This window comes from Vanellus vanellus (genome assembly GCF_965231255.1).
Source record: "Vanellus vanellus genome assembly, chromosome: 11".
NCBI classification, from domain to species: Eukaryota; Metazoa; Chordata; class Aves; order Charadriiformes; family Charadriidae; genus Vanellus; species Vanellus vanellus.
This window is the reverse complement of record NC_138916.1, coordinates 1220960-1234980: the sequence shown is the minus strand read 5'-3', so window position 1 is coordinate 1234980 and position 14021 is coordinate 1220960. Positions and strand designations below refer to the sequence as shown.

The 14021-nt window shown below is 46.5% G+C and overlaps 1 protein-coding gene across 3 annotated transcripts in view; it reads left to right on the top strand.

The window, feature by feature from the left end:
• The window catches only part of ALPK3 (alpha kinase 3), a gene marked incomplete at its 5' end in the record, with an annotated part of 34706 nt that overhangs the window by 229 nt on the left and 20456 nt on the right, over positions 1-14021 (top strand). Inside the window, 2 exons of one of the 3 annotated variants that reach the window (XM_082488591.1) lie at positions 9052-9090; positions 12339-12460. In XM_082488591.1, coding sequence (XP_082344717.1) covers positions 9052-9090; positions 12339-12460 — 161 coding nt within the window. Of the gene's footprint in view, positions 1-9051; positions 9091-12333; positions 12461-14021 lie in introns of those variants that run through there. The other 2 variants (XM_082488592.1, XM_082488593.1) reach the window with 2 other exon arrangements.

Sequence of the window (14021 nt, the reverse complement as noted above, 5' to 3'; positions counted from 1 at the left end):
GGGCCGCCATCGCGGGGACGGGGCTGTGTCAAAGGCAGGTGGAGGGCCGGGGAGCGGGCACTGCGGGTGGAGCGGGAGGCGAGCGGGCTGGCGGCCTCCAGAGCCCCAGAGGGAGCGAAGGTGACAGCTGAGCTTGAAGCGGTATGGCCGCCTGCCTGGGCCTTTGCCCTGCCCAGACATCTTCTCCAGGGTGGAGAAATCAAGCGGTGGCTTGGGCTCTCCAAATCCCCCTTGTTTGCTGGGGGCCAGCCTCTCGCTTCCCGGCGAAGGGCTGTGGGGTTTTTTCCCCATGGTTGTCGCCGGCTGCCGGCGTTGCCTGTCGTCTCATCATGGGGCAGGTGTGCCGAGGCGACTGCCGCACTGCGAAATCCTGACGGACACCGGCTTCTGCACCCCTCCGCTTAAACTGGCGTGCGGGGCACCGCGCTGACCTTCCTGCCTTCATTGTAGTGACGCCGCCGTTGTTATCGACACCAGGCTCCGAGCAAGGGGCCCGCTGCGCCTGTGCCTTATCTTATTGCCAAAAAGGTATTTCTACAATGTAGATACGGGCCGAGCGGCAATGAGAACGGCATTCCTGGGTCAGAAATGGCCTTAGGCGGGGGGTCTGTGGTAGGAATAAGGCTTTGTTCGCATGGGGAGAAGGTATGATAAACATGTTGTCAACTGAGACTGGCTGAGGTTAGCAAATGCAAAAATACAAGGCAACGTGCCAGCGAAGGCAGAGGTGCCGGTGATTGTGTTAGTCGTTCAAAAGAAAGCCTATAAATTACTTTGAATTCACAAGGAATGCTCTTCAGTCTGTAAGCTCTTGAGTGTGCTTCTTCCCTGTTGATGGTTTATAAATAATCCATTTTCAATGTGTCAAGCGTTGATGCCTCAAAGAATCAGAGATTGATAAAAATAAATACAGGACCAAAAGAGATAAAAACGTGCTGCCTGGAAGTCAGATGTTAAAACTGGGGTAATGACAAAGTTAAGTTGCCTTAATTCAGTTCCTTGGTGCTTGTAGCGTAGTGCGCGATGTAATTGCAGCCTGTCTGCATACCGTGGCATCTTCGGTACCAACAAATGCCCATACAGCGTCCACAACCCAGCTGCGACCTGAGACCATACCATGCAAAGGAAATCTGTAATTGAGTCCGATGACTCCATTCTGCAGATTACAAGTAGAGAGAGTCTTTAATAAATAAGATGTCAAGGTGTTTTGGTTGCCTCTAGCTTGACTTTTATTCCCCCCTGAGTATGTTCAAAGTGCAGTTTAACCATAAAGGAGGGTTCATCAGCCCTGCAGGCAATACCTCTGGTGTTCCCAGCCAGCTTCCCCAAATCCCCAAAGTTTCCCTTAGGGCCACTGGGGAAGGCACAGAGCGACATAGCGCTCCTGTGCAGTGAGCCTGGTGTCTTCTGCCTGGGTTGACGCTGCGGCTCAGGCATGGTAAATCCAGCCCATGTCTGCAAAGCTCTGAGTCCTGAACACCTTGAACTTGTCAGGCTGGTGCTGCAGGTGGGTGCACCCCAGTCTCCATCTGTGGGAGCCTCATGCTTTTGCAGGCAAAGGGATGCTGTACTGCCATGGTTAAATCAGCAGTGCATTCAATTTCAGTTCTTCCAACCCACTGGCATACCTGGTCGTCAAAGCCTATGGCAAGGTAATTTCAGCTGGCCTGTTAACTTCAGTGGCTGCCCCTTCTGTTGTAAGAGGCAGTGAATAAATACTTGCTAAATAGCAAAACTGACCTTTCCATGTGTTCCTTAAATCTTCCAGTTTCTCTAATGAATTAGGGTGGAGTAATATAAAAGTCTCATTCCCTGCACAGCCCTGAGAGCGCCTACAAGTTCAAGACTTGAGCCAGGATGTGTGGAAACTGTGGCGTTGTCTATGATGCAGGGCAAGGGCTTGAATGAAGTGGGGCTTTTTGTCCTGTAATTGAATAATGTATCATAACAATTCTGGAAAGTGAGCGAGTGGAATGGTGTAGGCAAGAAGACTTTCAGAAAGCAATTACGAGTTTAATTAAATCCAGGAACATCTGGAGAGCTTGCCTGGGAGAACTTGAAAAACAGGATGAGTGACATGCCTACCAGCAGATAACATTCAGCAGTTCTTCAAAGCAGAACATATTTGAATTTGGTGGGTTTGGAGCTAACAAAAGTATGGGACAAGTGATGCAGACACAGAATTGCAGTGGGAGGCTGCTGTGGTGGTTAGAGAGCAAAAATGGGTATTCCGATCCAAAGAAAGTATGTTTTTTTTTCAGGCTTCTCTGTTGCTGGCTTTATATGTATTTGTAGAGTGTGTTGAACTGAAATATTTGCCTGCTCTCCTAGCCCATTCTTAAAGCAGTAGAAAGTGGAGGAACATGGTAGAGATACTGACAGACATGGAATATCTTTATGAAAAGCAACTGCGGTTAGGAATCCCTGCTTCTGGGTGATGCAGGAACATGTTTCACCTATATGCTTGCATTTGTGAACCATGTGGAGAGTAGTCAGGATGGTCTTACTTGGTCTCCCTAATCCTATAGGAGGAAAGGGATGTGTAAATTGAAGGATACTAATTTGGAAACCAGTACATGCTTTTTCTGTTTTTTAATTTGTCAGAGGTGGTGCTGCAGGGGCCAAAAGAATAGAGGTGTTGAAAATTCTTGTAGAGAGAACATCATCCCTTTATTAAACAAAATATTCAGAATATTTACTTTTTGTGCCTTTAGGAACTGGTCTTTAGGAAGAATCTTCCCTGTAAGCAGATAGCTCAGTGACAAGAGATTACTGGCTTTCCTTTGTCAGTCTTTTAACGTATACCTGATAACGGACAATGTGAGGAGCAGCTTATGGTCATGGTGACTTGACTTTTGCCCTGGCAGCTGACAAGACTTTTTTATTTTGGGATAGGTGGTGTTTTTTTTTAAAAAAACTCTTATGTCTCAAAGCACTTGACTGTAATGATGTCACAAATTGAGAGGAGAAGCTGTCAGTCCTGTCCAGGGTCTGCCTTAGCTGGTATTCATGGGCCACAACTTCAAGATGTCTCTTTAGGTGTCCTTTTTGTAAGAACTAGCTGATTCTGGAGAATGTCTTGTGCAGTGAGATGCAATTTTACATGAAATCTTATGGCAGAGGCTTCACCTGAGTCCTAGGCAAACTCCTCCGTTGGAAGTGATCTGCACCTCTTGTCTAATGCAGATGACTGCTTCTTGGTCTTGTTATAGGATTGCTTCCTTGCTTAAATATCTTTCTACTGTCATAGCTTCATCATATGCAGATATTTTTAGAGTATAGTGACATTGCCTCTGATCTTTTCTTGGACGGCTGTCTCTGGTTGTGGTGGCAGTTTGAGCTCAGGAGAGTGACTTGCCACCTGGCTTTTCTGGCTAGAAACCCTTCCCAATCTTGTACCTCTTGCTTTGTGCATAATATCAAATGAAGGTGAAAGATCTGTTACTATAATAAAGTGAGCTGAAAACGCAGGAGTGCTTAGTTCCTGAAAAGCATGGTTAGCTTTCTTAGTTCAGAGGAGTTCCCTCTTCAGCATTTGGGCACCTGTAACTTCTTACAGGACCTCGCCTTTGGCAACAAGTGGTGTAAATCCCTGATAAGAAACCATCTGTTGCATCTGAGGGGTTTCAGTTTATCCATCTTGTCAAACGGCAGTGTCCCGATCTCTGAGAGGAGGGACATCCAGCACCCGCTCGAAAGGCAAAAGTAAAGGCATTGATGGGTTCATCTCCGGGGTAGAAGTGTCTTTTTGCTATTGGTGTAGTCATCTGCACAGCCGTGCCTTGTTTGAGTGGGGCACCTTACCAGTTGTGCACAGTGAATAATAATCCTAAACTGCAGTTTTCAGCCCCCTTTCTAAAGCCTCCTGTCCATATCTCCTTGAAAGTCAAGTGGAGCTGAGGATGTAGGCTGATGAGCTGATAACACAGGCTGGAAGATTGAGATGTGGAGCTGGACAAACAGTGCCCTTCAGGACCACTGTTAAAAATACAGAATATATCACATGTGTGAACTTTGCTCTTCTCTGGAAACTTCATAAATAGAGACATTTCGCTGGCCTGGGATCCCAGCTGATTGCATGGATGTCTCTTCTGAACCAGGCACCTCTTCTTGTGCCACAGCAGAGGCAGTTTCCGAGAGATGGAATTATACCCTCCTCTATCCTCACTCTGTTTCAGCAAGGGGAGGAAGGTCTTGGGTGAATGAGGCTGTTATCTCACACCAATTGACACACTTTACAGCATTGCCTGGTCCAAGAAGAGGAAGGCAGAAGAGCTGTTACAAACAACTATGTTTCCACCTTGCTTCTTTTCTGACCCGCAGCCACGAAAATCTACACACAATGAGTTACCAGGAAGATGTCAACTTTCCGAGGCATCTCGTTGTCCAATATTTGCTTTGCTTTCTTTTGTTCTTTCTCATGCCTTGGTGTCTTTCAACTAGCTACCAGTTTAATTTGGACCACGGAGGCAGCAACAATTCAGAGTTAAAATACGCAGATCTGAGCCGTCTTCAGAGTGTTACAGAGGCTGATACAGGAACGTGTAACTTAATTTATTGTTTTCCACCTTCTCTGTTAATGAAATCTGGCTCTAAATTGTTACATGCAAGTCCACGTTCATCTCAGCTCAAAGTTAATTACCTACAGGAAAAAATGACATATTTCTCCAGCTCTGACATCGATTCGTTCCGTGACCTTGACAAGCGAAGACTCAATACATTCGTTTTTCCAGTCTGTAAAATAACAATGTGTCTTGTACAGCTCTGTAGCACTCACAGCTGCTTTATCACAGAATTGCTGATAATTACTGCCATGGTATATGAAACACAAACACACTCGTTCTGTGTGTGCATGAAGTGCTTGATAAGAAGCGGGGACACATGGCAGGAAAGAAGCCTTAAGCGTAACCATATGTACATGAAAGCTTCATTGTTGGCTTTTAAATGCTGAAAATGGTTAGCTTCTGACAGCTGAGGAGACATTCCGAGTGGCTTGTATTTGTCTCAAGCAGTATTAACCTTGGAGTCAGAGAAGTTCATATGAAATCTTATACTTGGAAGTCTGCATGTGCAAAACATGCTCAGTAATGTCACGGGTCAGAGCGCCAGCAAGAGGGAGCGTCTGTAGGGGACTGCCAGGGCCACCCCTCTGTCCTGCTTCTGGGATGGAAGGGCTGCCCTCTTCTCAGTGGGCTTTCCCGAGGAAGCTTTTGTGCAATGCTGTTTCCTTCAAACCATAACTTGGTGGTCTCAGATTTGCTGTCATTGACACGTTTCGCCATTTACTTGCTGCACTGGACAGCTTGTGTGGCTCAATTTTTGTGCTGTGGAAGAGCGCTGAAATGTATTCATGACTGTTGCAGCTCAAGCAGAACAAGTCCATGTACTTGTACATGTGAGGATGGAGCCACTGTGAAGCCTATTTCAGGGTATCCTGAGCTCTTGTTGACTTCCAGGTGAGGACATGAGTTGGAAAGAGAAAGGATTCCTTTATCTCGGGAAGAAGAAATACAGAAAGAGGAGAATTTCATTCAGTGATTGCATAAGAGGGCTTAGAAAAGGTGCTGGATTTACAATCTATGTTTTTCAAGCAGTTAACTTTTCAGTGCCAGTGGGGTGATGTACCAGCCTAGGCCATCAACTTGAGCAACGTTTTTAGTGATTAAAAAAAGTAAGTGGTGTTGACAGTTCTGCCTCCTGCCCATGCAGCAAGACTGAAATTTGGCAAGTGCATGAAAAGTGGGGAAGACTATCTTCACTTCTGAGGAAAATTATGAGTAGTTAAAGGGCTAAAACCTTTAAGTAGATGATAAATGTCCGAAAGAGTTGAAAAACATCTGACGAAACAGAATTTAAAGAAGAACTGAGGCTGGTAGAAGGTGCATTGTAGAGAAGTGTAATTCTCACTGTCTAGTGCAACAGCGTTTAATAACCAAGCCTGTATTTTCAGGGGGGTAGCTTTTAACGAGCTCTGTTTCACTTCATAGATGTGAGACACCTGAGAAGCCTTGCTCCCACCCACGCTGTACATGCCTGGAGCAGATCTCTCTGAGCTCCTCTTCTCCGGTAGAGAGAAACCAGTACCTTTAGACCTTGACTCACCTGCTTTAGATGTGCTCCTCAGGATAAGATAAGCGTTTGCCTTCATCCAGTAACTATAATGGCCCCAAGCTTGCTTGGGGGAGACACATCCGCTGCCAGTGCTGCATTTCGTTAGCACTAACAAGTCTCTGGAGAGCTGATGACACAGACAGTCCAGTCCCAAAGCGTATCAGGCTAGGCACGCTGGGGCGTCTGTCGTACTTTGCTCAGGAGTCCCACATTTCCGAGTGGATAGGTTTGGTTTAGAGTCTGATGTAGTTGTGCTGTTGCAGCTCTATGCGGGTACGCTGTGAATGTAATTAAAATAAAGTGGAATGCCAGCTGCCTGCGGGCAGGGCTGTTCTGGCTGAAACATTCAGAATTTGATCTTGCTCTCTCTGGGCTCAGGTCTCTAGTCTGAAAAGCAAATTTTGCTTGGTTCCTTAGCATATAGAGGTTAAACTTCAGTTAATACGTGGATCTTTGTGGTGATGGCCTTTTTCTTTTGATAATATCATGGCTCCTCAAGAGACCTTTCATCCAGTATTCAGCACTGTTTCAGGATGTGCAGTGAATAAAGCCCAGGTTGTGTGCTCAACACTGGGGATTTAAAAAAAAAAAAAAAAAGTTCTGACAATGCTTCCTGTTTGATCACATTCATGAGCACAAGGGGTTCCTGGCACAGGCACCCTTCATTCTGACTCTTGCTGTTTGAGTGATTTTCTTTACGTCCAAGCCAAGACACCTTCCCGTTTGTCTCATGCAAGAAAGCATGATTGAAACCACACCAGCATTCACCAGCAAGCATTTTAGGGTCTTCCCTGCTGGCTCCCCACGTGATGCCCAGGTCCTTAGTATTCCTGGAGGATGAAAGGATGTTTTTCCCTTGCAATGGTATGCAAAACATTTTGGGGTTCACTTACTGTTGAAAAGCTGGTGGCTGAGACTATGGAAGCCCATGAGTTGTGTTTCCAGCTAGACAGAGCTGGCTGGGGGCAGCCCAGAGCGCAGGGACACAGCGTGTGGGTGCTGCAGCCCCTGGGATCGCCTGGGACGGCTGTGCTTGGGAGGGTTGTGGGGAGGAGGGAGCTCCATCCCCCTGGGACGTCAGGGCAGGGCGAGAGCAGCTGGAGGTGCATTTTGAGGTCTCTAAGCCAGGAGATGAGGACAAGGTGATGTCCTGGTTGGTAAGGCATGGGGCTCAAAGGGATGCCCCAGGTGGTGGGGCTCAGCTGGAAAGACAAAGTTCCCCTGTATGACTTCTCCCCCTGGCCTGGCACAGCACATGCAAGATGGATCGGGTGGCTGATCCTCGGCCTGTTATGGTTAGTGTTTGATTTTTTCCAGCTGAATAACGCCTGATCTGCTCATCCTCTGGCTGCGTGAACAGCAGTTGGCACTGGGGAGGGATCAGGATCGTGTAGCTGGGGGTGGAGAGGGGGAAGCTGCTGCCAAAAGGGCAAGTGCCACCCATGTTTGTCAGGTTAAAACTACTCCTGAGTGGCTGTCTAAAACTTCTTCTGTCTCTGCTCTCCTGATCTGAAGGAGAGGAATCGGTGAGCTCTTCAGAGTGCTGGGTTTTTTTCCCCATGAAAATGTGCAATTATTTGTGTAAAGTGTCAGGCCTTCAAGCTGAACTATTTTTTACGTCTTATTTGCACGGAGGTTCTGCCTCCACAGGTGGAAGTGCTATGTAGGTGCCAGGAGCAGTTTTCAGGCACCCTCTGTGGTTGTTTTTAGGGCAAGACTCAAAGTCCTGCTTGGGATTGGGACTTGCACAAAGCCCAGGTGTGGTCATTTGGGTAGGAGACCTGAAGAGGTGCACCTTTCTTGGTTCTTTGTGCTGTCTTCTGTAGAATCATCATAAAGCACTGAAGTTTGGTTGTTCAACAGTGGTCTTCAGTGCATAAGGCTGAGAAGGTTTGGTCTGTCTGCCGGTGCTGATGTGGGAGTCTGACTTTGCACGTCCCAAAGGGGATGTCTATGCTGCAGTCACTTCTGAGGCTCTACTGTGACGTTGTTGCATAGGCACAACTAACGTGTACCTCAGTGTGATTAAAGAACTGAGCTTATCTGCTGTTGACTAGCTGGTACCTCGTTAGCTTTAGGCTTTTGATTGCCATGTGGGTGAGCTCAGGGTCTGAGGAATTGCTCCTGACTGCTGCAGGTCAATGCCAAGAGATTATTTCCTACAGCTTGCAAAGGGGCCGCTGCCACAATATGGCGATGTGGGTGGCCTTTTGGCTCGGACATGAGTCCTTGAAGACGCTCCTTTGGGAGAGCTGGTGGCCACTGGTAAGTAGCTCATCTGCGTGTCCCTTTTGTAGGACTTGGGTGTTTGATTTATTTTTTTTCCCCTGAGTTGGTTAATGTTATAACACGTTCCTGCAAAGAAAGCAAAGCCTGTAGCTTCTTGTGAAGTCTACTTCTTTTATTTTATTTTAATTTTTTTTTGCCAGACCTTAGTGATTTGGTTGGCAAGCTGGAAAGCGGTGTATAGTGACCAGAGAGTTTTCAGCTTCTCCAAAGAGCTGTCCTTGGAAGCACAGAGGGTGACCAGCTCAGGCCACCTGCTTGCCAGCAGAGAAATGGGCTTGCAGCGGTCTGTATTCCTGCCTGCCGTTTAATCGAACATCTCCCCGGGGTGGAGTTGCCTGCTTTGAGCACGACGCTGCGGATGGTGCATGGAAGGCTCAGGTGCTGCTTCTTGGAAACCAACTTGTATAAATGTCCTTATACTTATTCTCTGTGGTTAATGACCATTTCATTTTTACAGCCTTTGATTTCAATTGACAATGTGGCTTGCTCGTCCTGGCAGTCAGCCTGAGTAAGGCAGCTGTACCTTCTTTTAATAGGAACTCTGACCTGTGCAAAACGACTCATCATTAATACGTCTCTGTAATGGTTTGTTTATTTCAGCTCCTTTCCATGCTTCTCTGTCTAATAGTTTTTATGCTGTTTTTTGCTTAGCTTATCAAGCAGCAGATTCTCTCCCTCCAGTTTAGGAAGGTAAAACTACATTGCATTAAACTGCTCTGACTGAACACTTTGCTGAATCTGACTGCACATGATTAATCCGTAATGCTTCAGTACTAATTAATTAGTAGAGAGCCCTGAAGTGATCTAACAGCCTTATTCTGCATGATTGGATCCCTAATACTTGCTTGAGCTTCAGACAGCAAAGTGAATGTTCATCTTAATTCCTGTGTTAAGGTGCAAGAAATATTCCTCTTTCTTAGCCAAAGGATGGGTGTTCAGCTACTTCTTGATATTAAAGTGAGACTTCCATACAGAGACATTAAAAATTAGATGTGCCTGCCCTCAGACTTCCCAAGAAGAAAACTTTCTTCTCCCCCTGCCGTCCCGTGCTTTCTTGTGAAGGTCCTCACTCATTTGAACTCTACCCTGAAGTGCATTTGTACGATTGTACTTTGCCTTTTGGCAAAATAGCGTGTTTGGAAATCGGTTGGCATTACTGGTTTGCTGCAGAAACAAGCAGAGGAATGACTGTGGAGGGAAAGGCCTCTCCAGAACATCCCTGTCGCTGCGTGACTGCTAAACAAAAAGTCATGAAAAGAAAATAATGAGATGAAGAGGAACGCACTTCCCAAATCTCCTTCTCCTGCAGGTTGCTTTTGTATGGAAATCCCTCTTTAATGTAAAAAGGCTACTGAATTGCCAGTGTCCTCTTCCTAGGCTCCAGGGCTTTTTCTGCAGCAAAGATGCAGCTTCAGGAAGGCCCAGAGGAAGAGCGGCTGCCGCTTTGTATCAGATTTCTTGAATGCTCGGAATTACTGGTTTAGAAAGCAATTTGAATTGGATAAGTCTGGTTGCAGCTGGAGTGAGTCAGCTGAGAGCCCCACAGTCTCTACCCCCCCCTCCTGTGACTAATACAATGGTTTCTTTGAAAGATTAAATGGACTTTCCAGGGCTTCCTGCCAAGTGTACATTGGGCAAGTCTCCTCTGGTTCACCTGCCATGCCTGTGGAGCCCCCAGCTTCTGGTGATGCTGCTTTCTTAAACCATTCAGTAGCCTTTGCTGTATTTCACCTGACTGCGGGATTTGCACTGAATGGACCAGACTTATTCCTGGTGCTGCCTGCTGATACCGGTGGCATGGTACTGGGATTAAACTTGGTCCCGAGTGTCACTATGTGTGTGTGCATCACTTTTTCTTTTTTTAAGGCACTGATCTGGTTGCTCTCCTGCTGGGGTATGAAATTGATGCTTGGGAAGTGCCTTATGTAGCTCTAAAAGGCATTTACTGGTCTAGGGCTGGGGAACTGTGTCGAAGGGGCCATCAAAACCCCACCAGTAACTGCCTTGGTATTGGATTGTCTGCCTTCCTCTTTGGAAATGGGAATTTTTTCTCCTGGGGTTGGAGTATGGAAAGGTTTCTCTGTTTTGAAACAGCTCTTGGCTCCCACAGCCCTTTCCTGGCCCTGTAGTTGCGTCAAGAGTTGCTTGCCAGGACCAGACTCCTGGGGACCATTGATTTCCCCAGAAAAGAGTCTAAGCTGCGGCATCTGTTTTTTACCCCATCCCACATGTGTGTTTGGGTATAGGCAGCACTTATAACCCTTGTTCAGTAGATGAGTCAAATTTGCAACAGCCCTAGCTGCCCCTGCCCTGTACCCTTACCCAACACAAAGTGCCTGGGAGCTGGGTGAGGCTCCCACCGCATCCCAGTTGCTTGTTGCTCAGGGATTCATCTCCCTGCATCTCTTACAAACCTGTTCTAGCAGGAAGCCAGAGCAAAAATCATAGCGTTTCAGTCTCCAGGTAAGTTTTCTGGGTGGATGAGACAGGCGGTTGCTGTGGCTGGAGCAGTCCTGGCACCTTCAGCCATGTGTGGAGTTCAGCCCCTGCTGCAGAGCCTGTGAGTGCACCTGATCTTGCTGGGTTTGTTTTTTTTATTATTTTTTTTTCCTGAACAAGTCTGCTTCCTCAGCAGGTACAGCATGAGTAGCAGCAGTACCAGCATCCTGCCTGCAAGCTGGGGGCTGCTTGTGAGGCCAGGGTCCTCCTTGGGGAGCCCTCACCATGTGCTGTGAGCCTTTCTGCTCATGGTGGAGCTGTGTCAGGAATGGTTTGGGGGTTTGTCCCACCTCTTGCATGTCTCTAGAAGCTGATCACTTGTTTAAGGAATGTCTTTCACTGCTGAAAATTATATAAGTAGAACTGCCAGCTACTGGTTCTCTTGCAATATTTGCTGTTTCTCCGAAGGTCCTTGTGCTTGAGACCTTTGGGTCCTCTCTCCTAGTGTAAATGTGTAGTGTTTTAATTGCAGAGGGAAAAATGAAAGAAGCTTTTCCCTTCCAAAAGCCCCAGAGCACTACCCAAATGAAGACCCAAGTTGGAATTAATCCTTTTCCTTTACTTAAGAAAGCCTAGATCTTTTGGGGTGCCTCTTGGTGATGTTCCAACAGGGTTGGCAGTGCTGTATGAACACACTGATTCAGTGCTGTCCCGGAATAGTGCATTTAATGACTGGAGAATCTAAGGTCCATTTTTATAAGCTTCATAGATTGCGCTGGCTATTTGGATAGTGCTGGCTGTTTGGGTGTACCAGCCTGAACTTTGGGGTCAGTGCCTGAACTCCTGGAGTATATAGCGTGAGTGCCTACCTGCAGTGAGAGGTGAAACAGGGAGTGGGTGTCAGCTTCACATATGCTTCCTGAGCTCAGAAAGCTGCAAGCCAGGCTTAAGGTCTCCTTCAGTGAGCTGCAGCAGACAGCTTTTCTTAATTCAAAGCTTTCAAAGAGGGCTCTTGTGTTTGGGAGACATGTTCATTTCACACTTGGCCTGAAATTACCGTGGGAAGTCTTCACAAATAAAGTAAAATCCTGGTGAACAGAACAACACTTGAAGCACTGGTGGTCCGGTACTGGGAATGTGAAGCTGACTTTGTTAGGGTCTTGCTTTGAGCCTGCTGGCTGATCCAAGAAATGTTCCGGTGTAATAAGAATTAAAATGGTTCCTGGCATTCATTAACCCGAGAGCCATAAGGGCTCAGACAAAGGGAACGTCTCCCAAATGACACTTTCAATTGACAGAGTAATCTTAGGAGTGAAAAAATAGTCAAATACCCTGACACTGGACTGGACTTGACTTGTGAACAACCTAGTGTAGGGATGACGGGAGGGAAGGCGGGCATTTACAACAAGGATGCAGGCTTCTGAGATGAGATAGGAAAGGGACCCTTTGATTTTTTTCTAGTGCTTTGATCTCTAAGAAATGCTTCTTGAATCTTCCAGGAGCACCTTCTGCGCAATCATTTCTCAGCTGACGGAGGAAACCCAGCCACTATTTGAAACCACTCTCAAATCCCGTTCTGTGTCCGAGGACTCTGATGCTAAATTCACGTGCGTAGTGACAGGTAACAGTGTCTCCAGTGAATAACCTGGTCCTGCTGCACTTGCTGGACTTCGGCTAGTTAAACTCTAGAGCAAGTGATAACAAGGCAGCATGTTAACAAGTCCACTGTTGTCAGACTGCCAAGTAAAGATTCAGCAATTGCATGATGATTTCAGCTTTAATTTAAGGTGGGGGGGAAACACCTGAGATTGTAAAAAGGCAAAGGCATAACCTAACATCTCAAACAAGGCAAATTAAAGACCAGAAAATGGAATATGCTGGTTACTGCTTGGGCCAGCTACATTTTATTGTCCTATTCTCTGCTAATCCTGCCCTCCATAACTCAGGAATGTACAGTTTTGAAGACTAAGGCTATCATACTGGAGCCAGCTCTGAATTTCTTGGCTGGCTGCAAATTGTTAGAGTGCAGCTGCATTTGCATCAGTGATAAACTTTTGTGTTTCTCAACATCGGAAATAAAAGGCAGTTTCTGCCCAATGAGCTAAAATCTAACCTTGGGCAGGAAGGGGTTAGGCCCATAAGAGGAGAAGGGGGAGGCTGAAAAAAGAGGTTTGGTGCTAAGGCGTTGTGGTGATGTGGCATGGCAGTGCATTGGCAGTGCAAAGGCAAGTGACTCCTTTGCTGATGAGCTTTTGTCCTTTAAATATAGAGACTCTAAAACCTCTTTTTTCCGTAGTACGTACTTGTTTACAACTCTTGTGATCCTTCCTGATGTTGCACATGTTATTTATTCTGACAGGTTGCTCAGTGAGAGACGTTAAACAAGTTTGCAGGTTTTGGAAGGAGGAGGGTATCTCCCGTGAGTCTCTTAGTCACAAGGACCAAGGTTTTCCTAAGGTTTAGGAAATCTAGTTTGCCATTAGAAACATGCTGTGCACCAGGAAAACACAGACTGAGCCCTTCTGAGAGCTGCTGGCATTGAATTCTTGGCTTTTCTCATACGGATTCACTTGTTTTACGGGTCTGACTTTCTGAACTTGCAGGGGTACAACTGATATGTTGATTTTATTGATGCTTAACTTCCTAGCAGCACGCTTTTGCCCGAGAAGCAGGAAGTAGGCTGCTAGGGAGATACTTCCAAACCATGCCCCTTTGTGATTCATTAGAAGAGCTTTCCCAGTTAAAGTTTTCTAAAGGCAAAAGCTTGACATATTGTGTGGTAGCATGGAACTCACCATTCTGCAGGCCAGGAGTGTCAGAGGTCACAAAATTAGTGATGACGTTTAGATATGCTAGGAAGTCCTGAGTAAGGGCAAATACAATTCTGTCTTCCACCTCCCCTTGCTGGAAGGTGTAGAAGTGCTGCAGACCCAGAGCGTGACAGCTTGCTGCAAGGACGTGGGGTAGCACTGCTCTCCCTTTCAGGATTTCTTGCCCCTTTTAAAGTGCCTCAAGCTGGATTCTCTCACCTGCTTAAGTCTTCACCAACTGCACCTTGAGATTGACAGTTCCCTCTAACAAAGTTAATTTCCTACCAAGTCCAAACGGCACCATCAGCTCCAAGTGGGCTTTGTCAAGATGAGATGTGTTTGTGCGGCTGAGCTCTGGTTTACCATTAGGCT